Below are 17,746 nucleotides of genomic sequence, written 5' to 3'. Positions count from 1 at the left end.
AATCTTGCAATGGTAAACATTTTTATTAATTTCAATATGAAATTTGTTTGAGTGATGAATAAGAAATTAATTAAAGATTTGGTGCTAAGGGGTGGGGGGGGGGGGTGGTTTGAACCCCTAACACCCCCCCCCCCCCTCTTCCGGCTACGCCCCTGTCCTCATCATCAACTGCTTCCGGCCTGCGGCCGGGTCAGCCTTCATCTTCCTCTGTCTCTCCATCATTCCTCCTCCTTCGCTCTGTTCCGTTCTCCTCTCTCTGTCCTGCACTCCTTTAACTGTCTGCTCTTCCCACCGCCTCCTTGGTCTCTCCTGGGGCCCTCCTCCTGGGCACTTTCCTAGCCAGCCTCTCTTTCCCCATTCGTAATACATTTATAATATCTGACACTGTTGTTCTAAATTACTTGTATCAAATTGTATTTTTTTTTTTATTGTTTTCCCTGCTTGAAAATCCCGCTGTCAGTCTCTAACCAGCACCTCAGAATCTGTTAGGGGAGACTGTGTGTGTGCTGTCATGAGCTTCGATATGTTATACTGCAAACTGAGAGTGATTCACGAAAGTACGAAAAAAAAAAAAATAGAAGATGAATGGTACCTCTTCACCTTAAGGCTCGTTTCATTGTCATTAATATTAATTGGGGGTTTTTGTGTAGATTTATTCCGATAACACACTTACATTTTTTTGTCGAGCAAGACTTTTTCTCATTGCATGTTTACCAACTGTCACACAAGTGACACTTGTGAACACTTGCGTGACTTTTCACCGCCATTAGATTGCACTCAGTAAAAAAATCTGTCGAGAATATTTGAGACGAAAACCTTAAAATTCAAGCGATCTATCGTGATAAACTTACAGGAAAAGCCCATCAAATAATAATAATACAAATAAGGGCAAGGAAAATGGAACTAGTTAAGTACTTCCATGGCGAATGGGACAAAGCCTTTATAAACTATGCAACAGATGCGAGGAAAATCGCAGTCATTTTATAAAGCACAGAAGTCATAACCCTTCGAAAAACTCCTATAAATTAAAATTTTCAAACGGTAGAAAACGAATTTCCACTCGGGAATCTTTGATTATTCATATTTATCATGAATAAAAAAAAATATTGTCAATAATTTGATTGGAAAGTGTGGCTTCGAGGCCCGTGACTTGATAAATGGCCGCCAAGGTGCGAAAGAGCTGGCAGTTGAGCAGCACTTGCCTTGCGCGGCACTGCGCGACGTGGCTGCCCGAGGCTTGTGAGGGTGGCCGTACCGTGCAGAGGAGGAGCTGCGCTCGGAGCTGGAGGGGTTGGCGCTCCTGCTGGACCAGTTCTCGCGCTGGGAGCAGCAGGTGGAGAGCGACCTGGGCGTGTCGCAGCGCGTCACGGAGAAGGCAGCCAAGGACAAGGCACTGCTGGCCGCTGAGAAGAGGAAGCAGGTAGGCAACTTCAGCGAGTCTCACGCTCTTCCCAGCGCTACAACCAACAATGTCGTGAACAACTTTTCAAGTCACCCAAACAATTTTATTTCTGAAAGGAAAATTTGGAATCAGAATTTTTTTTAACGTGTTTGTAGTTTATTATTCATCCAGAGCATCATCTGATAATATTCAATTCTCGCTTTTAAGTTAAATGTAACTAAAAAAACGCAGTCTCTGCTTCAACTGCTTTCGCCGCGAAATTTGATTTGTGTCGCTATCAAAAATATCTTCGGTTCTGGTCGGTTGGTAGTAAACAATTTTAACGGGATGTCTTGTTAACAACAGTGACCAGCTGCTACAAAAAAAATTTCTCCCGTGAAAAAAATAATTGAAGTTCTGAATTTTTTTCTTCTTTTTTAAACAGTAGCTACAAAAACATAATATGTATTCAACAGTGAAATTAAGTAAAAAGTAAATTAGAAAACAAATTTACAAACTTCTTTGTTAAAAAAAAATAAAAATTGAGATTTTCACCAGCTTTAAAATTTCACTATTTCGGAGTAAAAAAAAATTATTTAGGGAAGCTGTGAGTTAGAAAATAATGGAAAAGTAATTAAATTTTTAAATAATTGATAGTTTAAATTCCTTTAAAAGTATGGTTTTGAATACTAAGCAAGACATAGTAAATCAATAAATGTGTAAAGTTTACGAATTACAATTCCGGCATTTACTTTTGCCCTTTTTGAAACTGTAAGAGCAGAGGTCTAAATTTCATTAATGTTTCTTTCTTTTATGTTTGTTGATTCCAGGGCCTGATTAACCCTTAGGCTAATTAGGCTGCAGCCTAGGGCACGAGGATCCGAGGGGGGGAGGGGGGGGGGGGTGCGCTGAAATAGTGTCTTCGCATGCACTATTAATCTAGCATCATTGCATCATTGCAGCCAATACAAGTCATGCGGCCAAAAACGACATGAATTTTGGTTTTCTAACGTGGTACCCTGCAGTCTCTTGTTGTGATGTTGGTCGTATAATGCGTGAGGTGCTCGGCCTTTATGTACGGTCAGCTAAAAAAAAAAAAAAGTTCGCCACCCTAAGGTTGAATGTCGTGCAGATTGAAGGACGACGTCGGTTTCGCTTGCGGATCGATCTGAAAACTTTAAATAGGTAGTGTGAAACATTTTAAAAATTTTCCACACTAGTAAACAAAGTCGAAACTGATATGCTACTTTTTAGGCCGATCGTAACACACACACCTGGCAAGGGGGCGCGTCCTAATAATTAGCCCTGGGCGGTCAGGACTCTTGATCTGTTGCTCGCTGGTTGATTCAGTGGTTTTAAATTTTGAGCTGATCTCCGGGTGCGAAGCGTGTGCGAGTGTGTGTGTGTCCCTGCCTCAGGACGAGCTGATGCTGCGCCTGACGCGCGAGCTGCTGCGCCTGAGGGCCGGCGCGGAGCGGCTGGACGCGCAGCTGGCGCTCAAGGAGCGGGAGGCGGCCGAGCTGGGCCAGCTGGCGGCGGACGGCGGCGCGGACCTGAGCGCGGCGCGGGAGGAGGCGGGCCGGCTGGCGCAGGCCTGGGGCAGCGTGGTGGCCAGCCTGGAGCACCGCGACCGCGCGCTGATGGCCGTCCAGGGACAGCTCGGGTGCGTTCCCCGCGTCCGTCGTCCGCCTTCGGGCGTCTAGGAGGCGCACTGGAGGTATACACCCCGAGTGTGGGTCCCGTGTTGAACTCTCGAACAGGGCGTTCACTGCGTCTGGCTGCAGCGTTTCCCCCACTGCTCGCACGTCGTCCACCTTCGAGCGTCTAGGAAGTTCATTGGAGGTATTTATTCATGTTAATTATGTTCAGTCGTGCTGCTGTGGTTTGTGTTTCCGTACTGTACTCTTACACGTCGTCTACCTTCGAGTGTCTGGGAAATGCACATGTCGACCTGAGCGGGTCCCGTGCTGAACTCCCGTGGAACCGGGTTCGGTGCAGGAAGCTGCAGGAGCGCCTGGCGACGCTGGGCAGCGAGGTGGAGAGCTACAAGCGGTCGGCGGACGCGGAGATGGCGACCGGCGAGCGGCTGACGCTCCTGGCGCACCGGCGCGACGCCGAGGTCCGCGAGCTGCGGCGCCAGCTCGGCGCGGAGGCGGGCCGCCAGGGGAGCCACGAGGCGCAGCTCTGCGCGCTCGCGGACGTGCTGTCCGCCGCCGAGGAGGGTCTGCAGGAGGCGCTACTCGTGAGTGGCACAGCCTCGCACAGTTGTCCAACTTCTCACTCTTCTCTTCAGCGGCATACAATAACTGACGGTTGTTACAATGTGTGCATTTCGAAGATGAAGAGGGAAATCAATTTAAAAAATGTATTTACTTGCAAGGAAATATTTTGTTTATTATTCCTAAATGCTGAAAAAAATAACTGATGATTTAATATCTTGGATTTAGGTAAACTGCTCCTGTAAATACGTAACATCTGACGAAATTAAAAGAAAATGAAACTGAAGGTTTGGACGGGAGGTATGTGTCGGAGTGACTGTACCTGCCAAGCCGTGCCGCGGTGCGTGCGCAGGAGCAGCGCGAGCTGGCGCGGGACGAGCGCGCCGCGCAGCAGGAAGCGGAGAAGCTGGCCTCTGAGAAGCTGCGCCTGCAGGCAGAGGTGATGGACCGGCTGCAGCAGCAGAGCGCGCACGACAAGACCGCGCAGCACGTCAACAAGCTGGTGGTGCGGCTGAGGGAGAGCACCCGCGCCCAGGTGAGCCGTCCCCTCGCCGTCTCTCTCTCATCCCCTCTTGCACTCTCTTGTAGTCTGTCTTATCTCCCTCTTACACTCTCTTGTAGTCTATCTTATCCCCTCATACACTCTCTTGTAGTCTGTCTTATCTCCCTTTTACACTCTCTTGTAGTCTGTCTTATTGCCTCGTACTCTCTTGTAGTCTGTCTTATCCCCTCATGCACTCTCTTATCCCCTCTTGCACTCTCTTGTAGTCTCTCTTATCCCCTCTTGCACTCTCTTGTAGTCTCTCTTATCCCCTCTTGCACTCTCTTGTAGTCTCTCTTATCCCCTCTTGCACTCTCTTGTAGTCTCTCTTATCCCCTCTTACACTCTCTTGTAGTCTCTCTTATCCCCTCTTGCACTCTCTTGTAGTCTCTCTTATCCCCTCTTACACTCTCTTGTAGTCTCTCTTATCCCCTCTTGCACTCTCTTGTAGTCTCTCTTATCCCCTCTTACACTCTCTTGTAGTCTCTCTTATCCCCTTTTACTTTCTTATAGTCTGTCTTTCTCTAATACTCTTGTAGTCTGTCTTTCTCTCATATTTTTCTTGTAGTCTGTCTTTCTCTCATACTTATATTCCATTTTTCTCTTGTTCTGTCTTTCTTCCTCTCTTTTTCTCATATTTTTTTCTCTTGGGCAGGTATTCCAAGACACCTAGTGCACGGTAGGAGCACCAGTACCTGTTTTTTTAGGGTACGAATCTTGGTGTCCTATCCGTCGCTGATCTGTCGCCCAAATTCCGCTCTCGCTTTTCCATTGATATAGTCCAGATGGCGGACCCGCTTCCGGAGCGCCATTAAAGAGTATGTAGTCATTTTTGTGATCATCAGAGTGTTGGTGTGCAAGTGAAACTTTATGAAATCGAAACTATCCTGGAATACATAATGGTCATAACAAGAAATATTTGGAACTTGGAAAGGTACTATTTTTGTGCGATGATGCTGTTCTCCCTATCGGTTTTTGCCATAACAATCGTACTGATGGTCGCGAAACGCCCGCTGGAAGGTGTTGAAACCAGTTTGTAGCCTCGCGCAGGGCACCTCTTATTAAAAACGGTTGCCGATTTGTTTCCTCGACTGGGATTCGGCTTGGACACGTCCTGCGAGTTAGGTTACGATTGTGTCCCAACCAGGCAGTGCTTATGTGCTACCCTACCTGAATGTCTGGGAACACCGCCCGTATCATCTCTTGCTCTCACGGCAGGAGCGCGACATGGTGGCGGCAGAGAACGAGCTGTCGAAGCTGTCGCTGGGCGCGGAGCAGCAGCGGGCGGGCAACGAGGCGCGGCGCCAGGCGTTGGCAGAGGCGCGGCGCGAGGTGGGCGCGCAGGAGGAGAGCATGAGGCGGCTGGAGAAGGAGCTGGCGGCCGCGCAGGTGGGCGTGGCCAAGCGCCAGGCCGCCGTGGTGGCCCTCGGCAACCGGCTGGAGGCCGTCGTCGCCAGGACCGGGGTGAGACCGCTGTCCCCGTGCTCCAACCTAACATGCAACCATCGTAATCACACAAGTATAATAATATAATAATTACATAAATAATTGGACGGTCTCCGGGTAAAAGGTGACAAGTCAAGAATTCATTTTTTCGCAGGAGAAACAACAAAAAAAACTCTTAGATAATAAAATTTGAATTTAAGTACTTAAAAATTTTTCTTGCATTATTCTTTTATATTTACCAACATAGTTGCCAATGATTAAAAAATGCATTACAAATTCTAAGTATACTTAAAGAGTTCAAGTGACTTGTTGACTAAAAATCACCAAAATGTGACTTGTTACCTTTCACCCGGAGACCGTCCAATTAACTAAGTTTTACTCAAACTGTGACCCGCGTGTCCTTGTTTCTCCCGGGGAGCTGAGGCCGGGGCGTGTTGCAGACGGCGGAGAAGTCCCCCGCGGAGCTGAGGATCGCAGCGCTGGCCCAGGAGGTCACGGAGACGGCACGAAGCACGGACGAGCTGCAGCACGCGTGGCTGCGTCGCCAGGCGCGCATCGTGCAGCTGACGCAGCGCGCCGGCGAGCAGTTCGAGCGCACGGACCTGCTGCGCAAACGTGCGTGCGCCCGCTCCCCCTCCGTCCGGGGGGGGGGGGGGGGGGTCGAGGAGGTTGCTCGGACGCCTATGTACAGGGGCGTAGCCAGCACCAAATCTTTAATTAATTTCTTATTCATCACTCAAACAAATTTCATATTAAAATTAATAAAAAAAATTTATTATTACAATATTTAAATTTAAGAAACGAAAACTGCTAAAAATTGCACTATTTTACACCTTAAAATCCATATTTTTTTGGGGGAGGACCCCCGGACCCCTCGCTTTAATGCAGGGGGGCCATGCTTCTTAACACCCCCCATACACAAATCCTGGCTACGCCACTGGCTATGTATAGAAGTCTTGGGAAGACTCCCGGAGGGACAGAGAGTAATTTTGCGAGGGAAATGTCATGCTCCGGTCTGTCATCACCCAGATGTCATGGTGCGTTATCGTACACACTGCTGTTTGAACTTAGTCAGCTAGGGAATGGTAGAGGCTGGATTTTATTTATTTATTTTTTTTTTTCAGGAAATTTCAAAATAGGTATATTTTATTTATTTATTTAAAATTGTGACAATCGTCAGACTCGGGTGGTGGGCACGATAGATAATTATACGCGGACAAACATAAGGTTATCACCGCAAACATATGGACTCCCTCCCCGGCGGTTCCATAGCACAACACATGGCCAACACACGAAGGAAGAGTACCACGTATTGGCGGTGATAACGAATACACAAAACACGACAACAGACACGAAAAATACAACACTACAATAAACACCAATAACTACAGACAACAGGGGAATTTAAAAAAAAAAATTTGTCATGATAAGTCAGGGAAATTTTATTCCAGATTTGCATGAACACCCTATCTGCGTACTTTACTGTCTTTGCTTTTCCGTTAAGGCCCGGTCACTATCGATATATTATTAACAATTTTGATAGTTATAGGGATAATGAAAGAAGTAGCACAGAGGCCTGGCAAAAAACAAATACTTACTCCATAGTACGAACATAATAAAAAATAATATATGTGGCTTAATCTAGTCACATGTTTCAATATCGTAGAACTCTTGTTTTTTGTTGTTGTGTTGTTAGCACTTGTTCATTTTGTGTTGTTCAGTTTGTTTTTAATGTTGTTGTCTTTTAAGTACCTTGTTTGTGCCTATCACCAAGTTTCCCACAACCGTTCTTAGGCATGTAACTGTAACAAATGTTAATAAATCACTACATAGTGTTACAATTTACCGCGGGTTCGTAAAGGATAGCCCAATTAAAGATTTTATTACACTACACAGTTTTATTTATTGCCACTACTTATGTCACTTACAAAAATCTTCTAAAATGGCAAATAATTAATTACACTTAAAGAAAGGTCTATTCTCCAGTCATTCGTTCCAAACACCTCGCTGGGCCGCACCTCTGGCGCAACTCTCGCCGCAGCACCCCTCGTGGGTCTCCGTGAGGGACTCCGTCGCCGCACTCCGCCGCCGCCCGACGCACTTCCCCTTCGCCGAGATCCCACTCGACTCCTCGCTCGCAACTTCGCTCGGGACTCCGCCGCGCCCGCGACTCTATCGCCCGGAAACTCCGCCGCGGGAAATCTCCCGACTCCACTGAACTCACTCACTCTCTGCCCTGGAACCTTCGTCCAGGGGCTTCGCCACTCTATCGCCCGGAAACTCCGCCGCGGGAGAACTCCCAACTTCACTCTGAACTCCACTGACTCCCCGACTGGCGTCCTCGGGCATATATATAGGCCCCAGCAATTCCAGAACTCACGAGAGCGGCCGGGGCCTGTCGCGTCATCGCGAGCCGTCCCGACGGCATAAATCTCTGGAAAACACGTGTCGGCGGCTCGCGCAACTCCCAGCTGTCCAGTGTCAGTTACGTGTCAAAGGTAGGGCGCCGCGCGGGGAGTGGTGGGAAGGAGGGGGGAAAGCGACAATCCTTGTTATCTTACAGGCGCGCGCGGCGCATATCATATTGCGGCAGTCGCCAGCCAGCTCTGCACCTGCACGTGTCCCGGCCAGTGTCACGTTCGTAACAATAGTATAAAAAAAGTCGCTTCCCGCTGTCTGTCTGTCCCTATGTATGCTTAGATCTTTAAAACTACGCAACGGATTTTGATGATTTTTTTTTTTTAATAGATAGAGTGATTCAAAAGGAAGTTTTATATGTATAATACATGCATAATATAGTAGATAAACACCGATAATTTTAGAGGTTACTAATGTGATGTTGTAAATGAACACATTTTTTTTTTTTTGCGTTTACATTGCAAACGCTGGCTGAACCCTACGAGATGGATCATGTTGTCGATAATTATTGTTGATTATCTTTTTGTTTTAAGTTGAATGAATAGTAAGTAAAATATATATATATTTTTTATTTAATTATCGAAAATCATAGTTCAAGGTAAGGTATTTTAAGATCAAAAAAAAAATAGAACCGAATAGAATAGGTATCTTTTGTTGTTGATATTTGTTGATTATCTTTTGTTTTTAGTCTATATTTATGCTTATAATTAGTTATGTTCAGTATCGGCGTTGCGCCCGTGCGAAGCCGGGACGGGTCGCTAGCGATAAATAAAGAACGCGTGCTTGTGGGCGTGGCTCGGTGGCACGGCTCAGGGGTGTCTGCGCAGAGGTGGTGGTGAAGGAGCAGAGCTGCGCCCGGCTCGAGCGCGACGCGGCGTCGCTGGAGCGCGAGGAGCGGCAGCTGGCGCGGTCCGTGCGCGCGCTGCAGCACGCCCTGGCGGGGCTGGACGAGCAGCTGTGGCAGCGGCGCGGCCACAAGGACGTGCTGGACCGGGACAACGTCTCAGCCACCAGCGAGTTCCTGGCCTACCTCAAGGTCCGTGGCAGCGACCGTGCCCAGTTGCAGACCGGCACGGTACCTCGGGCAATCGCTCTAGGCTTCTCCGTGAATCCAGTTTCCTATCAGAGACCAGACTACTGGCAAGTGCAGTGTCGTCCCGCCGATCCAAACTGATTGGGCCCGAGACCTGTCCGGATCACCATATTTTTGGATCAGCCGAACGATTGCCGTCATTGCAACATTACGCAGCGTTTAGCCGTCACGTAATACAGCCTATAACACTTTTACGAGCACAAAATAATTTAGCATGTTGATTAGGTTAGGTCAGGTCTAAAAAAAAAAAACTTTTCAAAAAACCAAAAGAATATTAATTTTTTTCTTTTGAACTAGCTCGGGTTTTCGGATCAGCGGGACTCCGTTGTGTATAGTAGTATATTCTCCTAATTAAATTAAAAAATTAGTTGAAAAAAAATTTTTTTATACACCTTACAGGAGTCCTAGAAACTTTGATCCAAAATATAGTGAAATGAGAGTAGATGTAAAATTGCCAGAAAATGAAAATAAATCCCGGCAATGCATTTTCTTGAACCAGTAAAATTGTAAGTTAAAAATTAATTTGGTTGATCAAACTGAATAAATGTATAAAAATAAGGCTTCATACATGTTACACTTTTTTTAATTAATTTTTTTTGTGAATGTGTCCCACTTGCTGAAATAGTTAAAAAAAAATAAATTAAATTTTAAAAGTTGTATCAAGTGCCAAATAATTCACGAATGTAGAATATTTTTCCAATACCTGCAGACCCTTAATCAACATGAAATACAATAAAACACAACTTAATATTTCCTTTAAGTTGAAATGAGTACAATTAGAAAGTTTTACAGTCTTCCTCTCTGGCAAGGCCATGGATTGAAACATGTCTGATTAAGATATGTTCCTAGAATGTTTATTGCAAAGAGTAATATTGATTCAACACATTATTTTGGACGTACGCCATTTCTAGTGTGAACCGTATAGCATAGATAGGGACAATATTATACTGTGAATTGTGATAAAAATGAAAAAACACCGCAAAGCATGTCAAACACTGCATAGCAAGTTACGTCATGGAATTAAGTATGATTTAACCAAAACTTAATTTGAATTATAAAAAGATGTAATCTTTTAATCTTTAATGTTTAAAATTTGAGGAAGGTCTTTATTTCCAAACAAAACATTGTAACAAAATGCATGGATAAGAAACATTTAATCAATTTGTTTTATTGTGCATCTCTTATAAGATCACTTTTAAACCAAATTTGCTTGTGAATTTATTTTTATTCTGAATGTATCTGTTTTAGACCACATTATTTCAAATAATTTTATTTTAAAAATGCAGCACATTAATTTTACCATAATTTTGATGGAGTATAAAAAAACAGCTTCTATGAAAAAAAAATTGAAAAAAAAACAAACAATAACACCGAAAAACCTCTATTTAAAAAACGAAATTCGACTAAAATTAAAACCACAAAACTTCAAGAATGAACAAAGAAAGATGAATACACAAACACACAGGAAAACAAGCAAAAAATCAGCTCATGTCAAATGTTAAATTTAAAAACACAGCACAGAAATTTCTGTGGAAAGGAATTAAGTGAGAAAAACATCGCAGCACAGACGATGACACAATTGTAACAAAAACAGTAAATACAGACAAACACAACGACAGAGGAACCCAGCAGTTGCACTAGAAAGATCACTTGGACACTAGCGACGCAGATGATCACAGCACAGACGAACACAAGTGGACTGGCAACGATGACACAGTTGCAACAAACACAGCAAAAACACAGACAAACAGCTACTTTGGGACAGCACGGCAACAGACAGAGGAACCCAGTTACACTATAGCGACGCGGATGACACAGCACGGACAATCGCAGGAGGCTCACCGGGACAATACGCGACGGACGCACAGTGCAGGCTGGCAGCGGAGGTTGACCCACGGCACGGCACGGGACTGCCGCAGGAGTGCGAGGGCGCGCACGCGGAACTGCGCGCGGAGCTGGACGAACTGCACGGCGACCAGGACCGGCTGCGCGCGGAGCTGCTGGGGCTGCAGCGCGACTGCCTGGCCTGGGAGAAGAAGCTGCGCCTGGCCACGGACACCAAGCAGAGCATCGCGCGCGAGCACGGCAGTCGCGGCGACGTGGGCGCCATGCGCGCCGAGATACACCGCATGGAGGTCAGCCGGCTCCCTTCTTCCTTGGTCACTGCTCCCACTGTCGTCAGTCCAGCAGAGCAAAGTGCCTGGGGGCAGCAGTAGAATAACCGAGGAAAACCGTGTCACGTTATTTATTTGTTATACGAGGTCGTCATATATCCCCCAGGATCGTTAAGGCAAACGTGAGGTTGTGCATTGGGTAGCAAATACGCAGGAAGGAACGAAGCAACGAGTCTTAAAAATTTATATATGTAGTGGACTCGAAACAACTTGGATGCTGACTCGATGCTTGTTCCGTTAAAAAAAAAATTCAAATCCGTGTCTGGAAGAGGGGTCAGGCCAAACTATCAACCCTTCGCTGCTGCAGCGACTAAGAACTTGCTTTCAGTACGCAAGGTTTTGTACTTCTTCTTTTGGCTAAACAGACTGGTTTTTTTTTTATATTTTTTAATAAATAAAAGTAATAGTACATGATATATATCTGCTTCCAGCCTGCGGTCGTGACTTCCATCTTTCTCTGTCCCTCCACCATTCATCTCCTCTCTCTTCCTCTGACGGACTGCTCTTCCCACATCTCCTTGGTCTCTCTTGGGATCTTCCTCCTGTGTACTTCGACTCCAACACTTTCCCATTCTCTGGACGTGACCACACCATCTCATTCCTGCTTTTTCGAAGATCTCAGTCAAGTTCTGTGCTCCCAGTTTGATTGAACACACCTCGGGCGTGAGCCATTGCTGGTAAAAAACCTCAGGAACGGCCAAAAAAGACAGACAAAAATCCAATATAAGGTGGCTGGCAAACCTGTGATAAAAAAAAATTCTCTGAATTTTCCAGGTTTAAAGGGGGAAAAAATTCCCTGTACACTGATATTAGTAAGTAGCCAATAACTACTACTAGCAAAAAAAAAAAAAAAAAAAAAAGATACAGGTTGGAAACCCGGGAAGAAAGTCTGTGTGGGTTGAATCGGTACAAATCAAAATAAGTCTCTGATATAACTTTAATTTTTCAGTATCCCCATAATTAAAAAGATTCTCTGACCACTTTTTTTCCCCTCTGTTTTCGCTGTTGCTATCCACAATGCAGCATCAGCTGATGACAGACCAGAGATATCGGAGAAGTGAGGAGTCAGTCTGTTGTTGATTGGTGGAAGGGGAAGTTGAGGATAATGGTAATCAGGATGACCAACCGCATCCTCTGGACTGAGGGTCTAGGGTCCTACCGCCACGCCGCCCGACTGCACTTCAAATTAATGTCCATTGTTTGCCAGATGCTATTACAGCTGCAAAGTAGGAATGCAACGCAGTGAAATTATTATTTTTTTTTCTCTGCAAACTTGATTGGGAGCACATTGAGCAGCTGGTTGTGAAACGGTGAACTGCGAGCGCCGGGCTAGTGCCGTGCAAGGGAAGGGGGCAGGGAGGTGAGGACGGTAGGGGCGATAGTCTCTCCCGAGTCCGGGTCTTATAATGTTATACATAGTTTTGTTAACCTTTGACGTGGTCAGGATCTCGGTCAACTGAAGTAGATTACCCCCACGGTAGGAGAGCCACTTGAGTACTTGGCTGTAGTCCCGAGCCCGGCTGTAGTCCCGAGGTACTGGCAACAGCAGGTGCACGTCACTAGAGGGCGGAGGGTCGCTGAGCCGTGCCGTGCCGTGCCGCAGGTGCGCTACTCCCAGCTGAGGAAGGTGCAGGAGCGGCTGGCGCAGGACCTGGAGCACTGCGTGTCGCGCCGCGCCATCTTCGTGAGCGCCGCGCAGGCGCGCGAGAAGAGGCTGCAGAGGGCCGCGCCCGTCGCGCGCGCCGCGTTCTGCGGCAAGCTGGACGACCTGGCCGCGCGGATCAGGCGCACCCTGGCCGTGAGTGCGCGGCGCCTTCCTCCGCACGCCCTCAGGGACAACAGTTCACGGGGAAGGGCGATGAAACCACAAATAATACCAAAATGCACTAGGGATGTGCGAATCCTTGATTTTCAGTTCGGTTTGAATCCGATTCGAATCCCTGGCAATATTTGAGATATGAATCCGATTCCGAATACTAAGCACAGAATAATTACAAATAGATGATTAATTAAAAAAATAATGTGTGTTTTTTTTCTAACTGTAACTACTGGCAATTATTTATTACACTGAGATTGAAATGTTTATAATTATGTAAACTTAATTAATAATAAACATTTTTAAATATGAAAACCAAAACATATTCGATTCTCCAACTCAATCGTAATAAACTGCACGCCACGGGGAAATCTCAGTTTTATAAAAGTTTCAGCAAACGAAACCATTTTTCTCCAATAAATAGCCAAGACATATTTCTCTTATAAATACTTACGTAATAGTAGCCGAATTTTATTTTTCACTGCTAGTATTTTTGAGCCGTATTAAATTAATTTATAACTTTTGTGAATATTCGTAATACTGTTCGAATCCATGTACGTACAACGATTCCGGGTTCGGGTAATTGTGGATTCGAACCATACCCGAAAACATTGGGTACTCGCACATCCCTAAAATGCATATTAATACACCATACGTCCATACAGCATCAAATTGCAACTAATATCATGACTTAATTAAAACTTATCAGAAGAAATTTTCAAATCACAAAATTTTTTTTTTAATTATTTTGAAATATTATTTTTTTCCAGTGAATGCCCTTTATTAAACATGAAATTCATAAAAAAAAATTAAACGCATGTAAAAAATTAATTTAATTATACATTATTTTTGTGAAATGGGTTTTGGTGTAGTAAAAACAGGATTGAAATGTTTTGTTTTTTAAAATGAAACCATAAAATCTTGTTTTGCGTCATTCTATCTCCATGCTACAATGGCCGATAGGGCGTACTATCAGGGGGGGGGGGGGGGGGCTAATAAAATAAAACATAGAGAAAATTTTAATACTCTTTGCTCATTTAATTGAAGGCAGGTATAATATTTAAGCTATTGAATCACTTGTTGAAAAAACAGATAGCAGCAGCACTCGAACGCTTGTTTGCGCTGTAGCTCAGTAGCGTACTTCCACACTCTTGATACGTACACACATCTTATACACACCTTAAACTGTACTCTCGTCTGTATGCTCATATACGTGTTAACATTATTTGCATACCGTACAAATTTCCTATCCCTCTATCTTTGATTTTTACCTTAGAATATGCATGGTGTTCATACACCAAATGTTTTTCTTTTCGATGGATAGTTCCATGACGTCGCTTACAAAACAACACCGCCTAAGTTACTTTTGTAGAAAATTATTATTTTTTTTATGGAAGGGTAAGCATTTAGCATCTTTACACAAAGTAAATTCACCGAAAACCCAACAGAATGCGCTTCTATTGCCTTTTTTTTTTCTAACACAGGCTACCATTCAGTTACTAAAGTTTCCTGAATTTTTTTTTTTTTTTCCATATAGGCAGTGTTGTTTCCTAAGTGACGATAAGCAGGGCGTTTACACACACCTAGCATGTGAATCAGGACTTATTCATGACCGTTTAGTTATTTTTCCTTGTGATGGTTCTCCGCCTCAATGTTATTTATGAGTAATAAGAGTAAATTATTATAATACAAAATAATCTTAAATACACAGGAACAAGTCCATTTCTATGCAAAAAAGATTAAATTTTGACATGATAATGTCTTATAAATCGATGAACGCTGGCTATACACACAAAAAAGCATGACTCATTGTCACGTTCCGCCTGAGCCGAGCGTGCAAGAACCGGCCAACCACCGCGCGAGAAAATCTTCTATAATATCAAACAGGTTAAGGCGGGGCTTTTTCAACTGATCGTTAGTGATTTAATTATTTAAATTAAATTTGTAAATAATATTTTGAAAATTAAAAAAAAGTATGCAATTTTTCCATCAACGATTTCTTATGACGTTATCACGTGAAGTTATCTTCCGTAAACCGACTTTACAGACACCCCAACCCCCACCTCCCTTTTTTTTTCCAGAAATGATTTTTCCATGATTTAAAGGGAAATGTTTTATGTTTAACCGCAACTGAAGAAACACATTCAAAATTGTAAATGCGAGTGAGCGAGAGGCTTGGCAAGTCGATAAAATTTTCATTGTGATGTTTTCTCCGCCCCACTTGTCATTTTATAACAAATTAATATCAGTAAATTATCATGATACAAAATAATCTTCAGTTCACAAGAACAAGTCCGTTTCTACGCTAGCAAAAATTAAATTTTTTTTTTTCTTTTTCAGAAAGGATTTTTCCAACGGATTTAAAGGGGACAATCATCTCCGACTGGCAGGGGTGCAACAACTAAATTTCCGAAGGGAGGGGGGGGGGGAGGGGGCGATTTAACCTTTTTATAAAGAAATCATCGATCCCCCCTTTTCGAGGTGGGAAAATGGTGCTATTTAGAGCAGTTTTATCATCTAAAAAATTGATTATTACACAGAACTTTCTTTGCCCCCATTTGCCCCCCACTTCAAAGTTTCAGACAGGGGGAGGGGGGCGGCGGCTAAATACACTTGCCCACCCAACCCCCCGCCCCTGATGTTGCGCCCCTACCGACTGGTCGTGCCTAACGAGGCAACTGAAGAAGCAGGTGCGGGCACGCGTGTGTGCGGCAGGATGCGAGCGCGGCGGAGGAGGAGAAGCGCGCGGCCGAGCGCCGCCAGCAGCAGCTGCTGCAGCAGCTGACGGCGGAGCAGCAGCGGCTGGACCAGCTGCGCGACGAGGCAGCGCGGCTTGAGGGCCAGCTGCAGGCATGCTGGCTGCACAAGCAGAAGGTGCGGGCGCTCGCCCCGCCCTCCCCACTACACTTCACAGCCGTCACAAGCAACCAGGAAATTTATTCAGAGTCCTAACCCACAAGTAACTGGCTGAAAAAAAATTTGCATTTGCGGCAAGAATCAATTCATGTGAACCCAATTTACATCCAAATTATCAACCGTTCTCACAAATCTACCATCCTAAATGTGATACTTTTCCTCATACGGTACAATTTCTCCTTTCAGCTTGAGAATCGACAATGCCGATTCCAGTTGCCCACTCGTCTCCCCCCTCCTTCGTATCTAGTTCTTCTACACCTCGGCCCCCAGTTATTCCTTCTTGAAGCCAGCGCGCACATTACGGTCAGCGAATTGTGGCAGGAAGGAGGAATACATGTCGCTCTTCAACACACCAGTTCTTCTAAGCGTGCTCTTCACAGACCTACCACAAGAACGTTTCCATAAAGCAAATATGGATGCCGCAATACGTGCGCATCTTGCGAATCGGTGAAATGTGGCGGTTAGAAGCGTGGGAGTTAAATAGCACGGGAAAACGATATTGTTGGGGAGCAAATGTGTCATGAAAACCTGTCGTGAAAGATACAAGAAGATTGCCTTCGCGTACACTGGTGGTTCACGGGCATTTGCAACGGCTGAAGAGGGATAGTTAATTCAACACTGCTTAACTAGCAGAACTAGCAAAACGTTCGCACACATTTTCTGGCTAGTTTATTATTGGTGTCTCTTCATCCAGCCGTGCCAAACAGTCACGTCACTCGCCGGGCGGTGGGTAAGTTGGAGGGGTTAGTTTTATTACGAACCCCCCTCTTTTACATCCATATTCCTGGGAACCAAAAGGGGTTGTAACAACAGGGTTTTACTGTAGCAATAACATAGTGTTCAAAGCTCAACGTAAGCACAAAAAAAAAACAGTTTTGATTGTGATGATTACTGAACTACAAAATTGAAAAAAAATATTTTATAAAGTACAGACATTAAACATACTTTTACTGTTAATGATGTTCGCAGAGGCTCTTTCACGGCCATTGTCTGTTAGTAGCCTGGCTTCTGGGTTGTAGCCGCAGTCCTTGGCGATAAAAATTTCTCCGACGTTTCGGTCGACATTGCAGTCGCCATCATCAGTAGGTAAACTTCTCCCTGATGACGGCGACTGCAATGTCTAACGAAACGTCGGTGAACTTATCGCTAAGGACACGGCTACAACCCAGAAGCCAAGCTACCACATACTTTCGCTCTTGTCTTACCGTGAATCCCGCAAGTGTTTGTCCGATACGCGACTTGTCGGCCCATTGTTGCGCTGCGTGCAAGTGCCGTGCCACGTGTGCGCAGAACCTGGAGCTGCTGGTGCGCAGACAGCGCCGGCTGCGCATGCTGGAGGACGTGCGGCGCGGGCGGCACAAGCTGCTGTGCCGCAGCGAGGCCGCGCTGGGCGCGGAGCAGCAGAAGCAGGCCGCGACGCGCGCCGGCCTCTCCGCCGTGCTGGAGTCCTTGCTGGCTGACTTCCCCACGCTCGCGCTGCAGTTCTCGCGCATCCTCAACTACCTGCGCCCGTGACGACTCCCGCGCTTCGTGCTCCGCGCTCCCCGTGCATGCAAAATTACCGGCCGCTGCTACATCTTTATACTTGCTTTGTCTTCCCTTTACACACCTGTTGACCGATGCCTGGAGACCAGTTACCTCAGACACTTCGTCATGACTGTCCCTAAAGATGGTATTCTTGTAATAATATTTATCCCCCCCTCGAAACACCGCTCAACAACCTCACCTGTTAATAATAAAAA

At 45.3% G+C, this 17,746-nt stretch overlaps 1 protein-coding gene across 1 annotated transcript; it reads left to right on the top strand.

Annotated features, from left to right (window-relative positions):
• The first annotated feature begins 581 nt into the window (after positions 1 to 581).
• Positions 582 to 17,742, top strand: LOC134541399 (coiled-coil domain-containing protein 40-like). The gene is made up of 12 exons (XM_063384821.1): positions 582 to 588; positions 1,263 to 1,420; positions 2,800 to 3,044; positions 3,380 to 3,623; positions 3,953 to 4,135; positions 5,360 to 5,605; positions 6,028 to 6,202; positions 8,833 to 9,041; positions 11,018 to 11,233; positions 12,876 to 13,070; positions 15,804 to 15,962; positions 17,295 to 17,742. The coding sequence occupies exons 1-12, from the start codon at positions 582 to 584 to the stop codon at positions 17,517 to 17,519; spliced, it is 2,262 nt and encodes a 753-aa protein (XP_063240891.1). The 3' UTR covers positions 17,520 to 17,742.
• The last annotated feature ends 4 nt before the right edge of the window (positions 17,743 to 17,746 follow it).

This window comes from Bacillus rossius, chromosome 18 (assembly GCF_032445375.1).
Source record: "Bacillus rossius redtenbacheri isolate Brsri chromosome 18, Brsri_v3, whole genome shotgun sequence".
NCBI lineage: Eukaryota > Metazoa > Arthropoda > Insecta > Phasmatodea > Bacillidae > Bacillus > Bacillus rossius.
This window is presented reverse-complemented; position numbering and strand designations above follow the sequence as displayed.